This window comes from Ictalurus furcatus, chromosome 21 (assembly GCF_023375685.1).
Source record: "Ictalurus furcatus strain D&B chromosome 21, Billie_1.0, whole genome shotgun sequence".
Classification (NCBI taxonomy): Eukaryota; Metazoa; Chordata; class Actinopteri; order Siluriformes; family Ictaluridae; genus Ictalurus; species Ictalurus furcatus.
This window is the reverse complement of record NC_071275.1, coordinates 7,402,399-7,423,289: the sequence shown is the minus strand read 5'-3', so window position 1 is coordinate 7,423,289 and position 20,891 is coordinate 7,402,399. Positions and strand designations below refer to the sequence as shown.

The 20,891-nt window shown below is 39.8% G+C and overlaps 2 protein-coding genes across 4 annotated transcripts in view; one reads left to right on the top strand and one right to left on the bottom strand.

Moving 5' to 3' along the window:
* Nucleotides 1-1,932: 1,932 nt before the first annotated feature.
* Nucleotides 1,933-4,759, bottom strand: LOC128625051 (proteoglycan 4-like). 2 transcript variants are annotated; one of them, XM_053653083.1, is made up of 4 exons: nucleotides 3,006-4,759; nucleotides 2,691-2,786; nucleotides 2,181-2,462; nucleotides 1,933-2,010 (listed from the first exon to the last, which is right to left on the bottom strand). In XM_053653083.1, exons 1-3 carry the CDS (start codon nucleotides 4,401-4,403, stop codon nucleotides 2,193-2,195), a joined length of 1,764 nt encoding a protein of 587 aa, XP_053509058.1. In that variant the 5' UTR covers nucleotides 4,404-4,759; the 3' UTR covers nucleotides 1,933-2,010; nucleotides 2,181-2,192. The 2 variants fall into 2 exon arrangements, with proteins under 2 accessions (XP_053509058.1, XP_053509057.1); XM_053653082.1 differs by having other exon boundaries at nucleotides 2,249-2,462; nucleotides 3,006-4,758.
* A 7,172-nt stretch (nucleotides 4,760-11,931) lies between these two features.
* Nucleotides 11,932-20,891, top strand: part of ip6k1 (inositol hexakisphosphate kinase 1) — a 37,366-nt gene continuing 28,406 nt past the window's right edge. The window contains exon 1 of one of the 2 annotated variants that reach the window (XM_053652643.1): nucleotides 11,932-13,484. Coding sequence is in view for 1 of the 2 variants with exons in the window: in XM_053652642.1 (XP_053508617.1) it covers nucleotides 14,368-14,397 (30 nt within the window). In the remaining variant the exon portion in view is untranslated. Of the gene's footprint in view, nucleotides 14,398-20,891 lie in introns of both variants that reach the window. The other variant, XM_053652642.1, reaches the window with a different exon arrangement.

Here is a 20,891-nt window from a genome sequence, read left to right as displayed (position 1 = left end):
CTTCTACTACTACTAATAACAATACTATTACTACTAGCAATACTACTACTTCTACTACTACTACTAACAATACTACTACTACTAACAATATTAATACTTCTACTACTAGTAACAATAATACTACTACTTCTACTACTACTAACAATAATACTACCTCTACTACTACTAACAATAATACTACTACTAACAATAAAATAAATAAAAATAATACATATATATATATATATATATGTATTATTTTTATTTATTTTATGTATGTATTATATATATATATGTATTATTTTTATTTATTTTACTGTTAGTAGTAGTATTATTGTTAGTAGTAGTAGAAGTAGTAGTATTGTTAGTAGTAGTAGAAGTAGTAGTATTGTTAGTAGTAGTAGTATTGTTAGTAGTAGTAGAAGTAGTAGCATTGTTACTAGAAGTAGTAGTATTGTTAGTAGTAGAAGTAGTAGCATTGTTAGTATTAGTAGAAGTAGTAGTAGAAGTAGTAGTATTGTTAGTAGTAGTAGAAGTAGTAGCATTGTTAGTAGTACTAGAAGTAGTAGTATTGTTAGTAGTAGTATTATTGTTACTAGAAGTAGTAGTATTGTTAGTAGTACTAGAAGTAGTAGTATTGTTAGTAGTAGTAGAAGTAGTAGCATTGTTAGTAGTAGTAGAAGTAGTAGTATTGTTAATAGTACTAGAAGTAGTAGTATTGTTAGTAGTACTAGAAGTAGTAGTATTGTTAGTAGTAGTGTGAAGTAGTAGTATTGTTAGTAGTAGTATTATTGTTAGTAGTAGTAGTATTGCTAGTAGTAGTAGAAGTAGTATTGTTAGTAGTAGTAGAAGTAGTAGTATTGCTAGTAGTAGTAGAAGTAGTAGTATTATTGTTACTAGAAGTAGTAGTACTGTTAGTAGTACTAGAAGTAGTAGTATTGTTAGTAGTACTAGAAGTAGTAGTATTGTTAGTAGTACTAGAAGTAGTAGTATTGTTAGTAGTAGTAGAAGTAGTAGCATTGTTAGTAGTAGTAGAAGTAGTAGTATTGTTAATAGTACTAGAAGTAGTAGTATTGTTAATAGTACTAGAAGTAGTAGTATTGTTAGTAGTAGTATTATTGTTAGTAGTAGTAGTATTGCTAGTAGTAGTAGAAGTAGTAGTATTGTTAGTAGTAGAAGTATTGTTAGTAGTAGTAGAAGCAGTATTGCTAGTAACAGTAGAAGTAGTAGTATTGTTAGTAGTAGTAGTAGAAGTAGTAGTATTGTTAATAGAGATCTAGTAGTAGATTAATAGTCGATAAAACAGGACACCATTTTAATATAAAAAATCTTTCATTTTATAATTATGATGATGATGAATATTATTATTATTACTATTACTATTATTACTGCATAATTTTCTGCAAAGAAAGCTAAGCTATAAAGGGGTATAAAACAGCTCAACCTTTTGTTTATTAATAAAAATGTGTACAGATAAGATATGACCTCATTTTACTAGTAGTAGTAGTAGTAGTAGTAGTGGGGCGGCTGTGGTTCAGGTGGTAGAGCGGGTTGTCTGCTAATCATAGGATTGGCGGTTCGATTCCAGGCCCACATGACTCCACATGCCGTAGGGTTTGGGTGGAAAGGGAGCCGTGAGAAACTCATTCTTTGAAAGTCTTCTTTCATAAAACATTATAGACAATCAAAAGCTTATTTGTTAAAAAATAATGAAAGGAAATTTTGATTATACTTTTGTTTAGCATTTTAAATGAGTTCAAAAATGTATTTTATTATATCAATTGATTGCATATCAGTTTGTTTGCAGAATTGGTAGACACATTTTAATGAGGTGGAATTTTATAGCTGATTGTTTGACCAGATTTACAGAGCAGCACCTTTACTGCAGTTGCTGTGAGTCATTTGCACCAACACTTATGTTCTAGGATAAAGAACCAGACCATTTGTGCAACATTTTTTAACTTGCAGTTTTTATTTATTCATCTTGTACTTCTTTACGTTCCTGGCGGGTCAATGTGACAGAGGGACAACCTGAAAGTGAAAAGAAGAATCGTTTACTCTGTGTGTGTGTGTGTGTGTGTGTGTGTGTGTGAGAGAGAGAGAGAGTGTTTTACAGGTACAGTACAGATATTAGATATTTTTACATAATAATTGTCATTCCTTTTATCTTGGTACATAATATTATTGTAATTCTGTATTACCATTGCACTATTCTAGATCATATTATTGCATTCAAAAGTATTCTCTCTCTGTGTGTCCTTGTGTTTACTCTGCCGGGGGTTGGTAGGCCGGCTGCTCCATGTCTTCTGCTCTGTCTGGGTGAGGAAAGGCTTGTGTTCCTCTCTGCTCTTAGACAGAGCTACATACACCAACCTTCTGCCCAAGATCTTGCCATTCATTCCTTTAATGGCCTCCATGGCTTCTGTACTTGTCGAATAGCTAACGAAGCCAAATCCTTTTGAGCAGCCGTTCTCCATCACCACCTGTAGGGGACAGCCAGGAGATACACAAAGCAAAGAATGAGCATTACACTCACACTAAAATCTAAACAGAACAGCTATGCTATGTTAGTATCATGGTACTGGTATTGCACCTGCCCATAGTACATATGTACATCTTCCCTGTTAAAGATAATTTCAAGCAGCAGCTATACAAAATACAGTATATGAAATAAACATTGGGAAAAGGAAGAAAATGTAGGGATTAATAACCTTTGCACTGATGACGGCTCCGAATTGGAGGAACTCTTTGTATAGGCGCTTGTCGTCCAGGCTGTAGTCCAGATTCCTTATGAACAGTTCGACACTCTACAGAACAGAGTGCAAAGTCAACAACCAGTGTGTTAATTAAGCCAATCAAAAAACTAAAAATGTGAGACAGCATAACACAGCTGTGCAAGACCTGGTCCAAAAGCATAAACATAAAAGTTATAATATAAAAGATAATTAGTCAGAGGCAATAGTAGCTCAGTGGTTAAGACATGTCCTCTCAGGCCTTTGATCTACAGATAGTCTTTACTACTGTACCTTGTTGTTCTTCCTGTGGTGAGACTCCATAGGGAGCTTCTTCATTTTATCTGGCAGCTGCTGGCTGACTTCAGCCTGCATCTTCTGCTCCCTGGACTCCTTAATTTTCTCCTTCTTCTCCTCAACCTCCTCAGGCTGTTTCGTATTCTGTTTTACAATCTCAGCCCATGTGAGAGGTGTAGGAGTTGGGGGTGTGGATGGCTCAGCCTCCTCTTCATCTACAATTTCACCCCCTGTAAGAGTTGTAGGAGTTGGGACTGTGGATGGCTCGGCCTCCTTTGCCTCCATAATCTCAGCCCCTGTGGGTGGTATAGGAGTTGGGAACTTCTTCACCTTATCTGGCAGCTGCTGGTTGACTTCAGCCTGCATCTTCTGCTCCCTGGACTCCGTGATTTTCTCCTTCTTCTCCTTAACCTCCTCAGGCTGTTTCTTTTTCTGTTTCACAATCTGAGCCGATGTGAGAGGTGTAGGAGTTGGGACTGTGGATGGCTCGGCCTCCTTTGCCTCCATAATCTCACACCGTGTGAGAGGTGTAGGAGTTGGGAACTTCTTCACCTTATCTGGCAGCTGCTGGTTGACTTCAGCCTGCATCTTCTGCTCCCTGGACTCCATGATGTTCTCCTTCTTCTCCGTAACCTCCTCAGGCTGTTTCTTTTTCTGTTTCACAATCTGAGCCGATGTGAGAGGTGTAGGAGTTGGGACTGTGGATGGCTCGGCCTCCTTTGCCTCCATAATCTCACACCCTGTGAGAGGTGTAGGAGTTGGGAACTTCTTCACCTTATCTGGCAGCTGCTGGTTGACTTCAGCCTGCATCTTCTGCTCCCTGGACTCCGTGATGTTCTCCTTCTTCTCCGTAACCTCTTCAGGCTGTTTCTTTTTCTGTTTCACAATCTGAGCCGATGTGAGAGGTGTAGGAGTTGGGACTGTGGATGGCTCGGCCTCCTTTGCCTCCATAATCTCACACCCTGTGAGAGGTGTAGGAGTTGGGAACTTCTTCACCTTATCTGGCAGCTGCTGGTTGACTTCAGCCTGCATCTTCTGCTCCCTGGACTCCGTGATGTTCTCCTTCTTCTCCGTAACCTCCTCAGGCTGTTTCTTTTTCTGTTTCACAATCTGAGCCGATGTGAGAGGTGTAGGAGTTGGGACTGTGGATGGCTCGGCCTCCTTTGCCTCCATAATCTCACACCCTGTGAGAGGTGTAGGAGTTGGGAACTTCTTCACCTTATCTGGCAGCTGCTGGTTGACTTCAGCCTGCATCTTCTGCTCCCTGGACTCCGTGATTTTCTCCTTCTTCTCCTTAACCTCCTCAGGCTGTTTCTTTTTCTGTTTCACAATCTGAGCCCATGTGAGAGGTGTAGGAGGTGGGACTGTGGATGGCTCGACATCCTCTGCCTCCATAATCTCAGCCCCTGTGGGTGGTATAGGAGCTGGAGCAATGGATGGCTCGACCTCCTCTGCCTCCACAATCTCAGCCCCTGTGGGCGGTGTAGGAGCTGGGGCTGTGGATGGCTCGGCCTAATCTTCCTCCATAAACTCATGTGAGAGGTGTAGGTTTTGGAGGTGTGGATGGCTCAGCCTCCTCTGCCTCAATAATCTCAGCCTCTGTAGGGTATATATTTACAAGTTACCATTTTCCAAAGAGGATGTTGTGAAAAGTAGAATGTAAGGAGTGAAATGATCGCTAGCTGTAGCTGAAGTCGCTTGTTGATCACTGAAGGTATGTTGGTGTGGAAACGGAAAACAGAATTCTCCCCATACAGTGATGAAATGTTCTAGAATTCTAACACACTGGTCCATCATGGGTACTCATGAGCTCATAATATCCCATGGCAACTGACCCATCCTACAGTAAATGTTTTACACTAACTATATGTAACCATACGTTTATGTTCACAACCACATCACACAATGTGCTAAGAATTTAATATATAAAATATTTCTTATACCCCATTTTAGAAATGAGGGGCTCAGCCCCAAGAGGTCTCAGTCAGTTATTTTTTTCAAGCTGTCTAAATGCCTTAAAATATTTTGACATTGGTGTCTTCATGGTTTAATCATGGCTAACACAGCTGAGTGAATCTCAGGATTAGCTGATTTCAAAGAACAACAGTGTGAATTCATCAAGTGAAGTTATTGGGTTTCTCACATCCCAGTGCTGGTTTTTGTCAGATTGCTGTTACTACAGTCAGCTACACTGACAGATCTGCTCAGCCACCACTCTCTTAACATTTTAACCATAGTTGTTTTAACATCCTAGTTGAAAACAGTGCCCCTGCATTTGTCAAAGTGGCTTAATAAATATAACACTTCATTTTTTAAAAATAGGACAGAATATACCTTGATGGTGTACTCTGACAGGCAGTCCAAGTGTAATCTTGTGTTTTATTAGAAATAGACTACCTGATGAGGTCAGCCTCATTGCTTGTCCTGTCTAAAATGAACAAAAATGTCAGAAAGACAAATCAATTAAGTGTACAAAAATGAGAAACAATGTATAAATGGCCAAATCTTTTTTTGAGTACATGAAAGCTATGTTGTCTCACTTTGGCTATTTTCTAGTATAGTATTTTTGCACACTTCCATAAATGAGGAAGATTGTAACCATTTAAGCATTTGAAGGCTGATTGCCTCAATTTAATGAGGCCTTTAATGAGTCTAAAACTGTACAATTGACTACATGTTAATGGAAAAATTCATGTGGGCACACGGTGGCTTAATGGTTAGCACGTTCGCCTCACACGTCCGGGGTTCGAGTCCCACCGGGGCCATGTGTGTGCGGAGTTTGCATGTTCTCCCCGTGCTGCGGGGATTTCCTCCGGGTACTCCGGTTTCCTCCCCCAGTCCAAAGACATGCATGGTATGATTGGCATGTCTAAAGTGTCCATAGTGTATGAATGGGTGTGTGGGTGTATGTGAGTGTGCCCTGCGATGTACTGGCACCCTGTCCACACCCCGCCTTGTGCCCGATGCTCCCTGGGATAGGCTCCAGGTTGCCCGTGACCCTGAAAAGGAGTAAGTGGTATAGAAGATGGATGGATGGAAAAATTCATGTCCTTCTTTCCACAGGAACACCTGTACACCTACTCATTCGTTTCATTCGTCTTTAACAGTGGGGTCTAATTCTCTCCAAATATCAACCAGGCCTAACTGCCTGTACATATCCACGCCGGTGTCTAAAACACAATTAAAATCCCCCATGCAGTATTTATTAATAAGCAACACTACACAGCAAATTTTAAAGTGTTATATTCACACTTACAGTGTGAAAATTAACACTTATCCAGAGTTTATATAGGTCCACACTAAATAGTTAAATTTACACTTTAAGTGGTGTTATTTTTCTACACTCTCATAGTGTTGAAAAAGCATTGTAAGTGTTCACTGTTAACACTATTGGTGTAGTTTTTTACTCCTCACAGGCTCCATTTACACTAAGCAAGTGTTGAATCTACACTCGATGTGTCAATAGCTCAACACTAAGGGAGTTATTTTCAACACTAAATAGTGTTCATACCCAGATTGAGGTAATTAAATGTAATCTACACCCTGTATGCCTAAAAATGCATGCCTTTAAAATGTGTGAACTCGTCGATAAAAAACAGCTAACACATCAGTTGCTGTATCAAGTTGAACTTTTATTTTCAACACAGTATCTTAGATGTAACAAACCAGCATGAGTTGAGGTACAATATATTCACCATCATCTAACCAATATGGACTCTGTAGATCAAAAGGCCTGTAGAACTTCAAACTCCGGGCTTTTAGAAGTTCAACCCAAGTCACATCTGTGTACTTTAAATGCATGGTGATGCTCTGAGAAATGGTCTGTGAAAAGTTTGTCCACAAAACTGTCGGCTACAGCCACCCTGCACACATAATAACTTAAACTTTAACGAAGGATAGAAACTGCGTGACTCTCGTGGCTATTTGCATGCAGACTTTGACAACAGAAACACTAACATTTAACCTAGTTCAAAAGCTTTGTAAGCAATTCCTTTACTCTGGGAGACTCACTGGTAAGACCAACATCAATGTTGTAGTCTGCAGGAAGGTAAAGATGTTGACAAGGGCTTCCTCATACGACAGGTTGAACACATAGTGGACTTTGAAGAGTTCAACTATAGCATTCAAGGAGCTCGTGCCTGTGCAAGGGATGAGGTGCTTATCCACAACCACGTAGAATTTGTCAATCCTGCCCTTGATCCTTCTTAATGCCAGTAGATACGGCTGCCGACATTCCTTGGCACTGAGATGGCCTTCAATACTGGTGGATGACTAGAAGAAAAAAACAGCAACAATAAAAATTAGATTAAAAATAAAAAATACACCAATTATGATGTGTAATGATGAAATCTGTAAAATGAAATCCATGAAATGTGGTCCTTAACATATTCAGACTCTGTGATGAAAAATGTGCTATAATCATAACTAAGAAATACATCAAACCTTCTTAATTCAATATGTGCAAAATAAAACCAGTTTGTATTATTCTTTATGTATTACTGGCAACTTCAGTACAACTTCATAAAAGGAATATTTCAACCAAAAAAGAAAATTTGCTGATACACCCTCAGGCCACCCAAGATTTATATGACCTTCTTTCTTCATCTGAACACAAAGAATGTTCAAAGGAAATTCGAGTTCTGTAAGTCAATAGAATGCACGTGAATGGGTGCCATCTTTTTGAGAGTCCAAAATGCACATTTAGACAGCGTCACAGTAATAAAAGCAGTTATTCAAAGAGCTGACAAGCAGCACAGATTTAAAGTTAAAAGCATTTTGATTAGTGATTTGTTTTTCACAAAAACTTATCGATTCATGTCAGAAGACATTACTTGATTAACTGGAGTCGTGTGGATTACTGTGACGCTGTCTAACTGGACTCTCAAAGTGATTGCACCCATTCACGTGCATTCTATTGTCCTGCAGAGCTTGACTTTAGAAAGAAAGTCACATACATCATGGCTGACTTGAGAATGAGTGCGTTATCAGCACATTTACATTTTTGGGTGATTGATTCTTTGTCATGTGACTGACAACAATATTAACAAGCTGCTGTCTGCTGATGTGTTTTAAAGTTTTGTTTATCTGGTATTCTTCAAGCACTTCCTCACCACCAGATTATTTTTCCAGGGCATCTTGGACAATCTGATTAAACATAATAATAATACAGGTGATTATTTAAGACTAATAAAATGTAGATGTAAAGTGATGTATTACACGGACAAATTAACCATGAGTAAAAACATATGTATATATACCCGTTTTGCCTTTTCAGCAACTATGGTTTCTCTGCTGCTGGTCCTTGCTGACTGATTCTGCCCTGCCCTCTCTGTCTCTTCATGATCCGTCGAAGAGAGTGAAAGAGTATCAGTGCATGTGCTGGGGGTTGAGGATGTTGTGGGTGAAAACTCTGACAGAGAAAACAAAATGTCATTTTCATGTTTCTGTAAAATTCACTCAGATACAGACACACCTTTTAGACAACCATCAAACACCTATGAGTGTTCTTTGCTGCCGTAAGGCAAGGATTTTCCATTACAAATCAAAGTACTACAACAACAACAACAACAATAATAGTAAAACTAAGGATGCCCCACCACTGTAACACTGGGTTTGTTTCTCTGTCTCAAATGCATTTTCTTTTGTCCCCAGAATATTGCTACACTGGAGCCCTTGAAAGAATGTCTGAAATTCTTTTTTTGATCATAGAATTTTTATTGAAAATTTACATTTTACATAACACCCCACCCAACAACCCCAACAAACAACCACAGCCAAAACCAAAAGAAAGGGGGAAACAAAAAAACAATAAAAAAACACAAAAAACAAACAAAAACAAACAAACAAAAAAAACTAACAAACATAAAAACCCAAAACAACAACAACAAAAAAGGGGGATAAGATGATCAGGAATTACAGTCCACCTCTCCTCAATCCACCACCAGGGTGCGTACATCATTGAAGTAGGTAATAAATTGTGCCCATTTTCCCAAAAATGAGTCACCCCTGCCTCTGATGTTGTACTTGATTTTTTCAAGTTTTAAAAAGAAGATTAAATCCTTAAGCCAGACTGATATAGAGGGGGGTTGTGGAGAGGTCCAAGACAACAGTATTCTGCGCCGAGCAAGTAACGATGCAAAGGCCACAACACTAGCTTGTTTATGGTTCAGAGGTTGACGCTGAGATGGAACACCAAAGATGGCAATTAAAGGACAGACATCTAATTTGATTTTAAGAACGTCGGACATAGTTTTGAAGAAAGAGTTCCAAAAGTTCTGCAATTTGGGACAAAGTGCAAACATATGACTGAGGTTACAGGGAGAAAGTTTGTATTTTTTACACATGTCAGGAACATTGGGATATATTTTAGACAGTTTACTCCTAGAGAGGTGAGCTCTATGGACCACTTTAAATTGTATGAAACTAAGTCTAGCACAGGACGTGGTGGTACGTATATTATCTAACGCTCTGCCCCAGTAATCATCCTCAAGCTCCAGGCCCAATTCCTCTTCCCAAGCACTAATGGTTTTGATATTGTAATAATCGTCCTGTGACCAGATTGTTGCATATATCCGTGAAATAATGCCACCCTTATTAGGATTCAGCTTGAACACCTCTTCCCATGCAGACTTTGTAGGTAAGGAGGGAAAACCAGCGAATAGGGAGGAGACACAATGCCTAACTTGAAAGAAACGGAATAGGTGAGACGGAGGCAGGCTGAATGACGAGGATAATTCAGAAAAGTTTGCAAACACATTATTAATGAAAAGATCCTCAAAGCGTTTCAGACCCTTCTTTTCCCACAAAGAGAACGTGGAATCCATAAAGGAGGGGGGAAAGAGGTGGTTATTACATATAGGTGCCATGGGTGAGGCCGAGATGGATTTAAAATGACGGCGAAACTGATAGAAAATTTTTAGAGAGGTACATACTATTGGATTATCCGTGTATTGTGAAAGGGCTATAGGAAGGGAGGAGAACACCATAGCAGGGAGGGAGGTTGAAGTACAAGACTTCGCTTCTAAGTGGCACCATGGAAGAGAGGGGGCCTGCACCCAGAGCACCAGTTTCTGAATATTAGCCGCGCAATAATAATACATGAAATTGGGCAAGGAGAGGCCACCACTTAGTCGACTCCTCTGAAGTGAAAATTTGGAAACCCTGGGAGTTTTCCCTGCCCGTACAAAAGAGGAGATTAATTGGTCTATATTCTTGAAGAAAGATTTGGGTAAAAACAAAGGGATGGACTGGAAAAGGTAGAGGAATTTTGGAAGAATATTCATTTTTACTGTGTTTATTCTACCAAGAGGGGATAATGGTAGAGCTGCCCATCTTTGGAAGGCCGACTTCATGTATGAAATTAAGGGTGTAAAATTCGCCGCCATTAACGCAGAATAAGAACGGGTGACATTACCTCCGAGATATTTGAATTTTGAGTCCTCCAAATGAAAAGGTATTTCAGTCTGTTTTATTTTTTGGCCAGATTGGTTTATGGGTAAGCATTCACTCTTCTGTAGGTTCAGTTTATACCCGGAAAATTTCCCAAAGTCATTTAATATGCGTATTATCTCAGGACTAGATGCAATCGGATCTGTAACATAAAGTAGTAAGTCGTCAGCATATAGGGCTAGTTTATGTTCAATTCCTTTGCGAATTATACCCTGAAATACAGGAAGAGTTCTAAGCGCCATCGAGAGAGGCTCAATTGCTATGGCAAAAAGTAAGGGAGACAGAGGACATCCCTGGCGCGTACCCCGTGACAGAGTAAAATAGTCATATTTAGCATCGTTGGTATATATGGAAGCCTGCGGTTCCACATATAATAAACGGATCCATGATATCAGTCCATCCCCAAAGCCGAACCTCCTTAGCACCGTAAAAAGATATTCCCATTCGATCCTATCAAATGCCTTTTCTGCGTCCAAAGAGATGACCACTTCAGATGAGGCGCTGTTTTGTTTTGAATACAAAATGCTAAGTAGAGTACAAATATTAGAAAAGGAATGCCGTCCTTTTATAAACCCGGTTTGCTCCTCTGAAATAATGCTAGGGAGAACCCCCTCCAAACGAGAGGCCAAAAGTTTGGCTAAAATCTTGACATCAACATTGAGGGGGCTAATAGGTCTATACGAACTACATAATGTCGGGTCCTTCCCATCTTTGAGCAATAGAGTAATAGACGCTTGTCTCAATATACATACATACATACATATATATATATATATATATATATATATATATATATATATATATATATATATATATATATATATATTACCGAACATGTACAAACAAACAGGTAAATGTATATCAAATCAAATTGTAGCAAAAAGGCAGACTTAAACATTAACAAACCTTGGTTGAACATCATATTCTTTTTAGTTCTGAAAATAAAAAGGGGAGTAATTATATTGGGGTAAGATAATATTACAATATATCCCAATCATCCAAATCATTTAGCAGTACTGCTTGTGTAATAGCATTCTTACTTGAAGTTAGGAGTAGAGATGCTCTTAACTTACCAAAATCATTTTTAAAGTGGGAAAATGATGGAGGGGCTTTCATTAATCTACACTTGTGTATGAAAGATTTAGCAATTATAAACATATTTTTCATCAGAAAGTGATGTTTACAGTCTTTCTTAAATACAGCCAATTTAATCAGCTTATAATTTATAGGCTTCATATGAATGTTATTACGGGACATCCAGTTACATAACTGAACCCAAAACAATATTGAGTAATTGAGCAACTAAAAAAAAATATGTTCAGTGTTTTCAATATCGCTCTCATAAAATTGAAAAAGTGTCTTCATCAATATTAAATCTTAACCTAGGGAATTGTTCTGAGGGATAAAACTCATTTATTATTTAAACTCATAAACTCATTTACATTGGTGTGTGAGAGCTGAAATGCTCTGACATTGGTGTGTGAGAGCTGAAATGCCCTGACAGTGGTGTGTGAGAGCTGAAATGCCCTGACAGTGTTGTGTGAGAGCTGAAATGCCCTGACAGTGGTGTGTGAGAGCTGAAATGCCCTGACAGTGTTGTGTGAGAGCTGAAATGCCCTGACAGTGGTGTGTGAGAGCTGAAATGCCCTGACAGTGGTGTGTGAGAGCTGAAATGCCCTGGCAGTGGTGTGTGAGAGCTGAAATGCCCTGACATTGGTGTGTGAGAGCTGAAATGCCCTGACATTGGTACGTGTGAGAGCTGAAATGCCCTGACATTGGTACGTGTGAGAGATGAAATGCCCTGACAGTGGTGTGTGAGAGAGATGAAATGCCCTGACAGTGGTGTGTGAGAGAGCTGAAATGCCCTGACAGTGGTGTGTGTGAGAGCTGAAATGCCCTGACAGTGGTGTGTGAGAGAGATGACATGCCCTGACAGTGGTGTGTGAGAGCTGAAATGCCCTGACTGGTGTGTGAGAGAGATGACATGCCCTGACAGTGGTGGGAGAGCTGAAATGCCCCAGTGGAGGGCAGCAGTGACTCACAATGAGGAGTTAAGGTGGCGGAACACCGGGCGATTGGAACACGGCCGCTGCTCTTTAAACGCTGCCGCAGGAAGGGACGATGTAGTTTTCACTGTCAGGATTCCTGGAGCTCCAGGGCTTTATTTCTTCATATCTTCAGAGACCAAAGCTGGATGTTAGGCTGAACATGGTGGTTTAGGGTTAACACGAGTGACTAGTTCTCCTAGCAGGTTTATAGAGAAATAAAATAACTAGATAGCAGATGAGTCTGAGGTTAGTGTGTAAAAACTCGGGAGATTTGGAGGAGCTGAAGGAAAGAACTGATGAGTAGTTAGTTAGTTAACTGTAGCTAATGTTAAAGCTAATACTTATGTGGTAACTCTGGTTATGATAACTGTCACTTCTAGTTGTCGTAGCCGGTTAGCAAAAAACAAAAAAAAAACAGTTAGCTCTATATGGACCATTCTATGAGATAGCTAACTAAATTAGCTAGCCAGGTTTCTGTGCTTAGGAAAGCGCATTAGCTAATCAGCTAATAAGACATTGTTTCTCTGAAATAGTGCTTTTACTCGTCAGTTTATTTTACTGAGATATATATATATATATATACTTTTAGCTGAACACAATTAGTTATGTTTTCCGTGCAGAAACTCACAGTCCCTTTTCTGTTCAGAATAGCTAGCTAACTAGCTAGCTAATCATGCTAGATAATATTGTTAAAAGACAACAAGAAAACCAAATCGTTACAGCTGAAATTATTGACTTCTTTTATTTATATTTATCTTTTCATGGTGCTTTAGCAGGGGGAAGTGTTTAATAACGTTGGTATATAATGTAACGACTAGCTTTGGTATTATCAGCATTAGAAAACCACGGAATTTCATTCGGACCAAGCTCTCCAATAAACCTGCTGGGTTTTTTTTCTTTTCTTTTCTTCCTTTTTTGTTGGACCTGATTGATTTAATAATATTTATAATCAGATCGCCAAAAACAAGCTCTTCAAACAGTAAGTATATATCGCTAGCTGGCTAATGGAGTTTGTAGTAGCTAATGCTAGCAGGTTATCATTCGTTACTTAGCAACTTTGCTTGTTTTTCTTTCCTGGATCAGCCGGCTTGTATAATAATGTTTTATTTTTTGAAGGGTCGCTATTTTTATTAAATGTATTTCTATTTTTTTGTTTTAGGGTTGAACTGCTGTTTAAATGGGAGTTAATTTTTGTGCGTGTATTTATATATAGTGTTTAAGGAATCGCACAGCTAGCTAACAGTTTGCGTCCTCTCTCTTTGAGCTAATTACCTCGTGTTAATATTAGTTTAAACGGGACACGTGAGTTAGTCGGTGACATTTATTACTCTATTTTAAACAAGTTATTTTATTTTTCTTTAAATCATCTGCCTGCTTTCTTTGCTAGAGTCTCGGGGGGTTCCCCCCATTATTTTTTTTCCTGTCACTGCCATACATATAGACCTTAGCGTTATAATCTAAACTCATCTCTTCTCACTCTTACTACACCTAACGTTATTTACTCACGTTTTCCTGAAGGTTGTTTAGTGAAATCAGGCATTTGAATAAAAACGACTCTTTTTATAGTTTATGATGGTGTTTTTCAGCTGTACTGGTTTAGCCACCGTGCTAGATGAGCTATTTTTATTTATTTATTTGTTTATTTTAAATAGTAGGTTGTGTATGGGATCTGTAGGTTTGGACAAGTTGTACACAGTAAATATCAGCCTTCTGGGGTTGGGGATTGAGGATTGATGAACAGTAACAGATGTACCACATTCAAGACAAATCCAGTCTTTATATACCTATAGGCTTTAATACCTGGAAGTCTGTCTCTGTGCAGGTGTTTTGTGTTGATTTATTTGTGAGCTGATGCTGTATGGATGAACTCCCATTCAGATAAGGGTCATGAGGTAAGGGAGGAAAACAAATACATATTGCTTTCCAGATCTATCTAATACGAAGTGTTTGTTTATCAAGACGTTTTAATGCAAGATGATGATTACTTGATATTTTAAGACTTTTTTTGTGTTAAAGGTCTATCAAGTTTAACAGCTCTATACTTTTTTTTTGGGGGGGGGTGTGGATGTCTGCATAAAAGCATTGCTGCATCCCAGTTCGCTTAATTATACTATGCACTAAAAGTTTTTTTTTTTTGTGAGAAGGAAAAAGTACGTACTTTCAAGCGTGTAGCAAAGGAGTATGCAAGTACTGGAACATACTGATGAGAACGTTGTTGCCTCGTTATTCATGCTATCACCGTAAACACACTCCTCGATTAAATTTCAGTTTTACGCCATTTGTTATTCCTTATATAATTTACATGTACTATATAATTTCATCAACCATTTCCTTGATTTTGTTTTTCTGCATTTTGTTTGCACTTCTCTAAATGTGTTGCTCTCGTCCACCATGTTTGCAGGTTGAATTTAGCGAAGCGAACAGTCACAAAACTACTCCTCCTCCCTTTGTCACGCAAGGAGTCGTGGGTAATATTAACTGAAAAAGTGTCCACAGATCCACACTTCCAAAATCTACTGGAAATAGTAGACCATCCAGGTACCTTTTGGGGTACTAATTTCAACATACTATGATTCGGGACACACTAATTCGAATCTCGGATACTGTTTAAGACGGATAGTAGGTGAATTGGGACACGGAGCATGTCTGTTTGCTCTGTAAGAGCATGTAAAGCTCATCAAAAGCTATTTAGAGCTCACTTTTTGCAGACCTGAGCGGCTATTGTTTCTGTCCTACTGTAGTGAACTGTAAATATCCATGCAATATTTTGGACCAAAATTGGAGCACAGTGGACAACAGCGAGTACCGTTAACTAAAAGCTAGCCTGCTAAGGTTAGTAATTCGAGTGATAACTTTAATGTTAGTTTTCAAAACAGCGAGTAGTATGGTCAGTGTTTTAGATTTAACCAAGTACTGTGTCTGTATATTAAGTGATCTCAAGACAGTTCTGCTGTAAACTAATTTAATAGTACACTGTTCAGTGTACGTAGCCATGTCGATTTGATGTCATTTTGTAAACATTAAGTGGAGAAAAGTACCCGGAATTAACGAGTTGAAGTTTCAAGTTAAGGGGTTCTGTGGCTTTTACTGGCGGAGGTGGAAAATTACAAGTTGCAACCCTGAGAGGACAGAGCTAGCTGCTGGGTGGGAATTACCAGAAGACCAAGTTAAGTGGGGGAAATGTATATAAGAATTAACAAGTAGATTTACTAAAAACTGTGATGTAGGTTTGAATGGGTATGATGCATTGAGTCTGTTACAACACTATATCCCATACAATAACATGGGCATGTAGGGTAAAATATGTAGTCTTTAAACTGATACCACATGTAGAACTATGTACGGCCAACACACAGTTCTATGTAGAGTCCACGTGGGCCATTTTGTGTGATTTACAAAGCACTTTCTACACAGAACAGGAGCATGTTCGACTAGATGGCATAGTTGATTATATCTGGCATAAACACCACGGTTTAATTCATTATCGCTAAGGTAAATTGATAGCAGCGTGCACTAAATCTCGGCATATTCTAATTAATTTTGCGTTCGTTCCTTTTAAGATCCGCAAACATTCAATGGAAGTCAAACACTTTTTTTTTTTGTTTTTTTTTTTTGTTCCTGATCCGCTTCAAAATGAACTTCTCAGGGGTATTGTACTACATACTACTTTGACCTACTAATATCAGCAGCAGATATAGCCTGGTTAATTCAGCGTAGCCTAATTGGTGTTTATTTTTAAAACTTGTTCTCACTTCAGAATCTTTTGCCATAACCAACTAAAGGGTGGAACAGACCGAGCGTCTCCAAATGGATTTAGAAACTGGCCTTCTGCCATAAACTCGCAATGACAATGCAAGGATACACTGCGAAGACCTCAGAGGAATGGAGCTCAGAGTGAGACGGGGAAACACCGAGCTTAGGCTGAACACATGTAAAGCAAACTTTTTTTTTTTGATTTGTTTTGTTTTCTAGTACAACTTTATACCCTGTTATTTTTATATAGAGGAAAAAAAGGGTGTGGCAATTCCTCTGATTAGTTCTGAGTTGTCTTCAGTTGTCTGCAGTTCAGCAGTAAAAGTGACACTTTTGAAAGACTACATGTAAATATTTTGTTGAAAATACACGAAGGATAAGTTGGCTGTCTAAAAAGTCACCAGAAGCTGACTGTTTATACCACAGCGCTGCTGAATGCTCGGTTGTGATTGGTCAGAAGGTGGTAACAATGCGGTTCTGACAGTAGTTTAGCCTATACTGTACATACGGGGGCTTGTGTGGAGGACGTTCCACTTAAGCTCTGTTCAGATTGGATTAGTTTATCAGAGGGAGATTTTTGTTTACACATCTCTTCAGTGATAAAATAATCACATCCAGACAGCAAATAACATTACCACAGGACGAGCGAGTTTCTATCAAGGCGTATCGTCTACGAAACCATGTTTCGAATCTCGGGATGTCTGGGGGAGGGTCACGAATAAAAACAAAGAGGCGCACATGTGAAATAGGAAATTACCACAGGATACTGTGTAATTCCTTTATGGGAATATGTAATTCCTTTATAGGGCTTAACAAGGTTCTTATATTTGTTGATGTGGTCAGTTTTCCATGCTATCTTCTTTTTCTGTATTTTTGAAAGGAGTCTCCAGCGTCAGTCCTGTGTAACAGTCAGTAGTAGCACAAACAGTTTTCCATGATCACGCAAGTAATAGGAGCTAACTTGTTTCTCAGATGTTGACAAAGTTCCTACGGTGTAAGAGCAATAAAACACTTTCGGGATTTTCAGTTACGAGAAACTCTGGCGTGGTAACGGGTGTCGTGTCCTAATTCGCCTACTTGTACTATGCACTATAAGTATGTACTATTTTGTGAAGGGGGGAAAAAAGTACATACTTTTGAGCGTATAGCGAAAGAGCCTGCAAGTCCTGGGACATGCTGACATGTCATGTAGCGGAAGAGAACGTTGTTGCATCTTTACGCACCCAGTCACCGTAAACACACTCCTCATTGCATTTCAGCTTTTCTTCATCCGTTATTCCTTTATAGAATTTATACTATCATTTCATTTACTATTCCCTTGATTTTATTTTTCCACATTTCATTTACATCTCTCGAAATGCGTCGTGCTCGTCCGCCATGTTTGCAGGTTGAACTCGGCGAAGTGAGCTGTTACAGGACTCCTCCCCCCTCCATTCGTGCAAGGATTCGTGGGTAATATTAGCTGAAAAAAGTGTCCACGGATCCACATATTGAAAATCTAAAAGAAGTAGTAGAGCATTTGGAAACCTTTGGGATTTCAATATACTGCGATTCGGGACACGCCAATTCTAATCTCGGATACTGTTTAGGATGGATAGAAGGTGAATCGGGACGCAGCGTGTAACCACATAACTCCATCATGTTTTCCATGAGAATCTTGAAGTGTGTTCTCTGACGGGCTTCTGACAGAATTTCACACCGTGGTAATTTTAAGCACAGTAAGCTCACTGCTCGTGTTATCGGGTAAAGTCTGAAGCAGCTACTTTTACTGTAGAATAATACGATGTAATATAATGGCTGGTCGTACGCCACATTTGCACACCATGGCGTGTTTTCTCTAACCTTTTTTTTTTTTTTGACTAAAATATGTGAGGTGATAAGAAATCCTAGTGAGATGTAGTTACTGATTATCCTGCTGGTTGAAACTTTGAGCATTTACATCCCATCCATCATCACGTCCACGCCTCTTAAACCTGTGTGTCATGGGCCAAGACATGGAAGGTGAACTTGGACCACTGTGCACTCATTTACACTGGCTGAGTGACTGGCACGCTGAGAATGTTCATCCTCTGTAGTGCCTCCACACCCCACACTCCTTTTTTCTTACTGTCTTACTGCCGGCTACCACGAACACGACCCTCTGCAGGACTCTAGCTGCCTATCCGATAAGGCCAGGGGTGTGCAGCAACCATTTCCCAGAGCCTTCTGTTTTCATTCGTTCTCCTTTCGTGGGTCTGGTTCAGGTCTTGGCTGTGATTCTCTATGGCGTCACGCATAGCTTTTGAAACAGTCACTTGATAGCAGCCGTTTACTCGTTGGCTTCTTGGCCTCCCCTATTGTTGTTGTGCCTCTTCAGTGCTGAGGCAGCATGAATCTGCTCGTAGTCATTTGTAGACCAGCAGGGATACAGGCCGCTCGAGAGTTATTTGTGGTGGGGGGGGGAAGCTTAATCTTAATCTAGTTAACCTTTAATTGAAGTATATTTACCATTATCGAAGATCTCTCTCTCGTCCTCATCTGTACTCTCTGTTCAGACAGATAAAGTTCTAAAGATTCAACTTTCATTCTAATGAATCACCGCCATCAGTACAGATCACACTCGTCATCACGCAGATCCCGTAGATAGCTAGCCGAGCCGACAACTGTGCCACATAGCTGCATGGCATGCTGGAATCTGACCACTGTTGTCTACACCAGACCTCCAGTGGATTTCTCATTAACGCACAGACTTGCAGAACATTTTAGCGTTGACATCAAGCACAGAGTCGTCTTCTATAATGCTCAGTGAGACTCGAGACATCGAAGTATATAATAATAATTCTGAGCCAATAATTCTGGAGCGGAGTCTACGGGAAAACCTTGTTCCCAGTGGTGAAAAATCGCAGATGGATCCCTCCCTTAAACATGACTACATATGTCCGAGCCCAGTGTTTAGACCAAATATTTTCCTCCAACAATGAAGCCAGCAATGTTGCATTATGTAAAGGCTTCCATGTTAATCCTCTGCTCGCCACAGCGTTTAAAATCTAGCATGCGTCTTAAGTTTAAACAGACCAGGGTTCCTTTGCTCTTATTTTTGTCAAGATTTACAGACAACTATTTCATCTGAGCCATTTGGTGGCGGCGGGGGGGGGGGGTGTTTTGCAGGAAGCCATCTACTCAACGAATCCACAGGAACGTGTGATTGCATGTTTGTGATTTTGGAACACGAATGCGCTTCAGAAATCGATGGGCTTTAGTTAGATCGTGTTCTCTAAATCTTCCTGACAGGCTGCGGTTTGGATGTAAGCGAGGGAAGTGGTTAACTTTAGTGCTGATTGAGTCCATGTTGTTTTCCATTTGTCAAGTGTGTCTTGTGTTTTGTTTAGGAGTCGTACATGGACGTTGCCTCATGTGGTAACAGCTGATTGTGCTAAATTCATTTAACATCAGCCTTGAGTGCACACACCTGAGTCTCTTAAACTTAAATGAGCTCTTCTTTACAGGTTTGAAACAATTTCCTCCTAACACCAAATGTAGTCGAGCAGTGAACTGATCTGGTTTTTCAGGTTTGGGTTTTTTTTTTTGTTTCGTTTTGGTTTTTTGTACTGGAGATAAAGGTATAGGAGGCATGGTGGTATAAAGGGCAGCGTTGTTGCTTCATGACTCCGAGGTCCTTGGTTGACCCTGAGCTCGGGTTACTATCTCTGAGTTTTACGTGTACTCCTCGTGTCTGCATGGGGTTCCACGGTTCCTCTGTATTCTCCAGAACACTAAACCGCGCCTCTATGTGAACGAGTGTGTGCATGGTGCCCTGCAATGGACTGGTATTCCTGGCAATACCAGGCTCTGGATCCACCATGACCTTGATCAGGATAAAGCGATCCCTGAAGATGAATGGAATGGCATAGAAATGGATAATTGGGACTTTTACCATTTGATTTACTCATTTGAAGGTGCAAATTATTATACATTTTTGGATTTTGACACACTAAAGCAGACACTTGCTGGTTGCATTCACCCCTCTTGGTCAATACTTGGTTAAAAACCACAAGTCTTATGAGATGTCTCTATCAGCCTTCCACATCTGGATCCTGATATTTTTGTCTATTCTTCTTGGTAAAATCCCACAGGCTCTGTCAGATTGGGTTGTTGATTGATTGATTCATTCATTGATTTATAGAATTTTTCAAATCTTTCCACGGATTCTCGGATCTCAGATTCTCGGATCGACTGGTTTATCTGGGCTTTGGCCGGGACGTTCTGACGCCTTCAGAATCTTGGATTTGAGCCACGCTAGGGTAGTTTTGACAGTACGTTTAGGGTCGTTGTCCCGTTAGAAGGTGAACTACCACCCCAGTCTCACATCCAGTGCCCTGTAATTCCCTCCTACAAGTAAAGGAAAGCTGCCTCAATTCACATGACCTTGTTAGTAGTAGAAACCACATAATCAAGCCTGGGGTGGCTGTGGCTCAGTTTGTAGAGTGGGTTGTCGTAGGGTTGGTGGTTCGATTCCCGGCCCGCACGACTCCACATGCCGAAGTGTCTTTGGGAAAGACACTGAACCTCAAGTTGCTCCCGATGGCAAGTTAGCGCCATGCCTGGCAGCTCTGCTACAATTGGTGTGTGTGTGAATGGGTGAATGAGACACTGT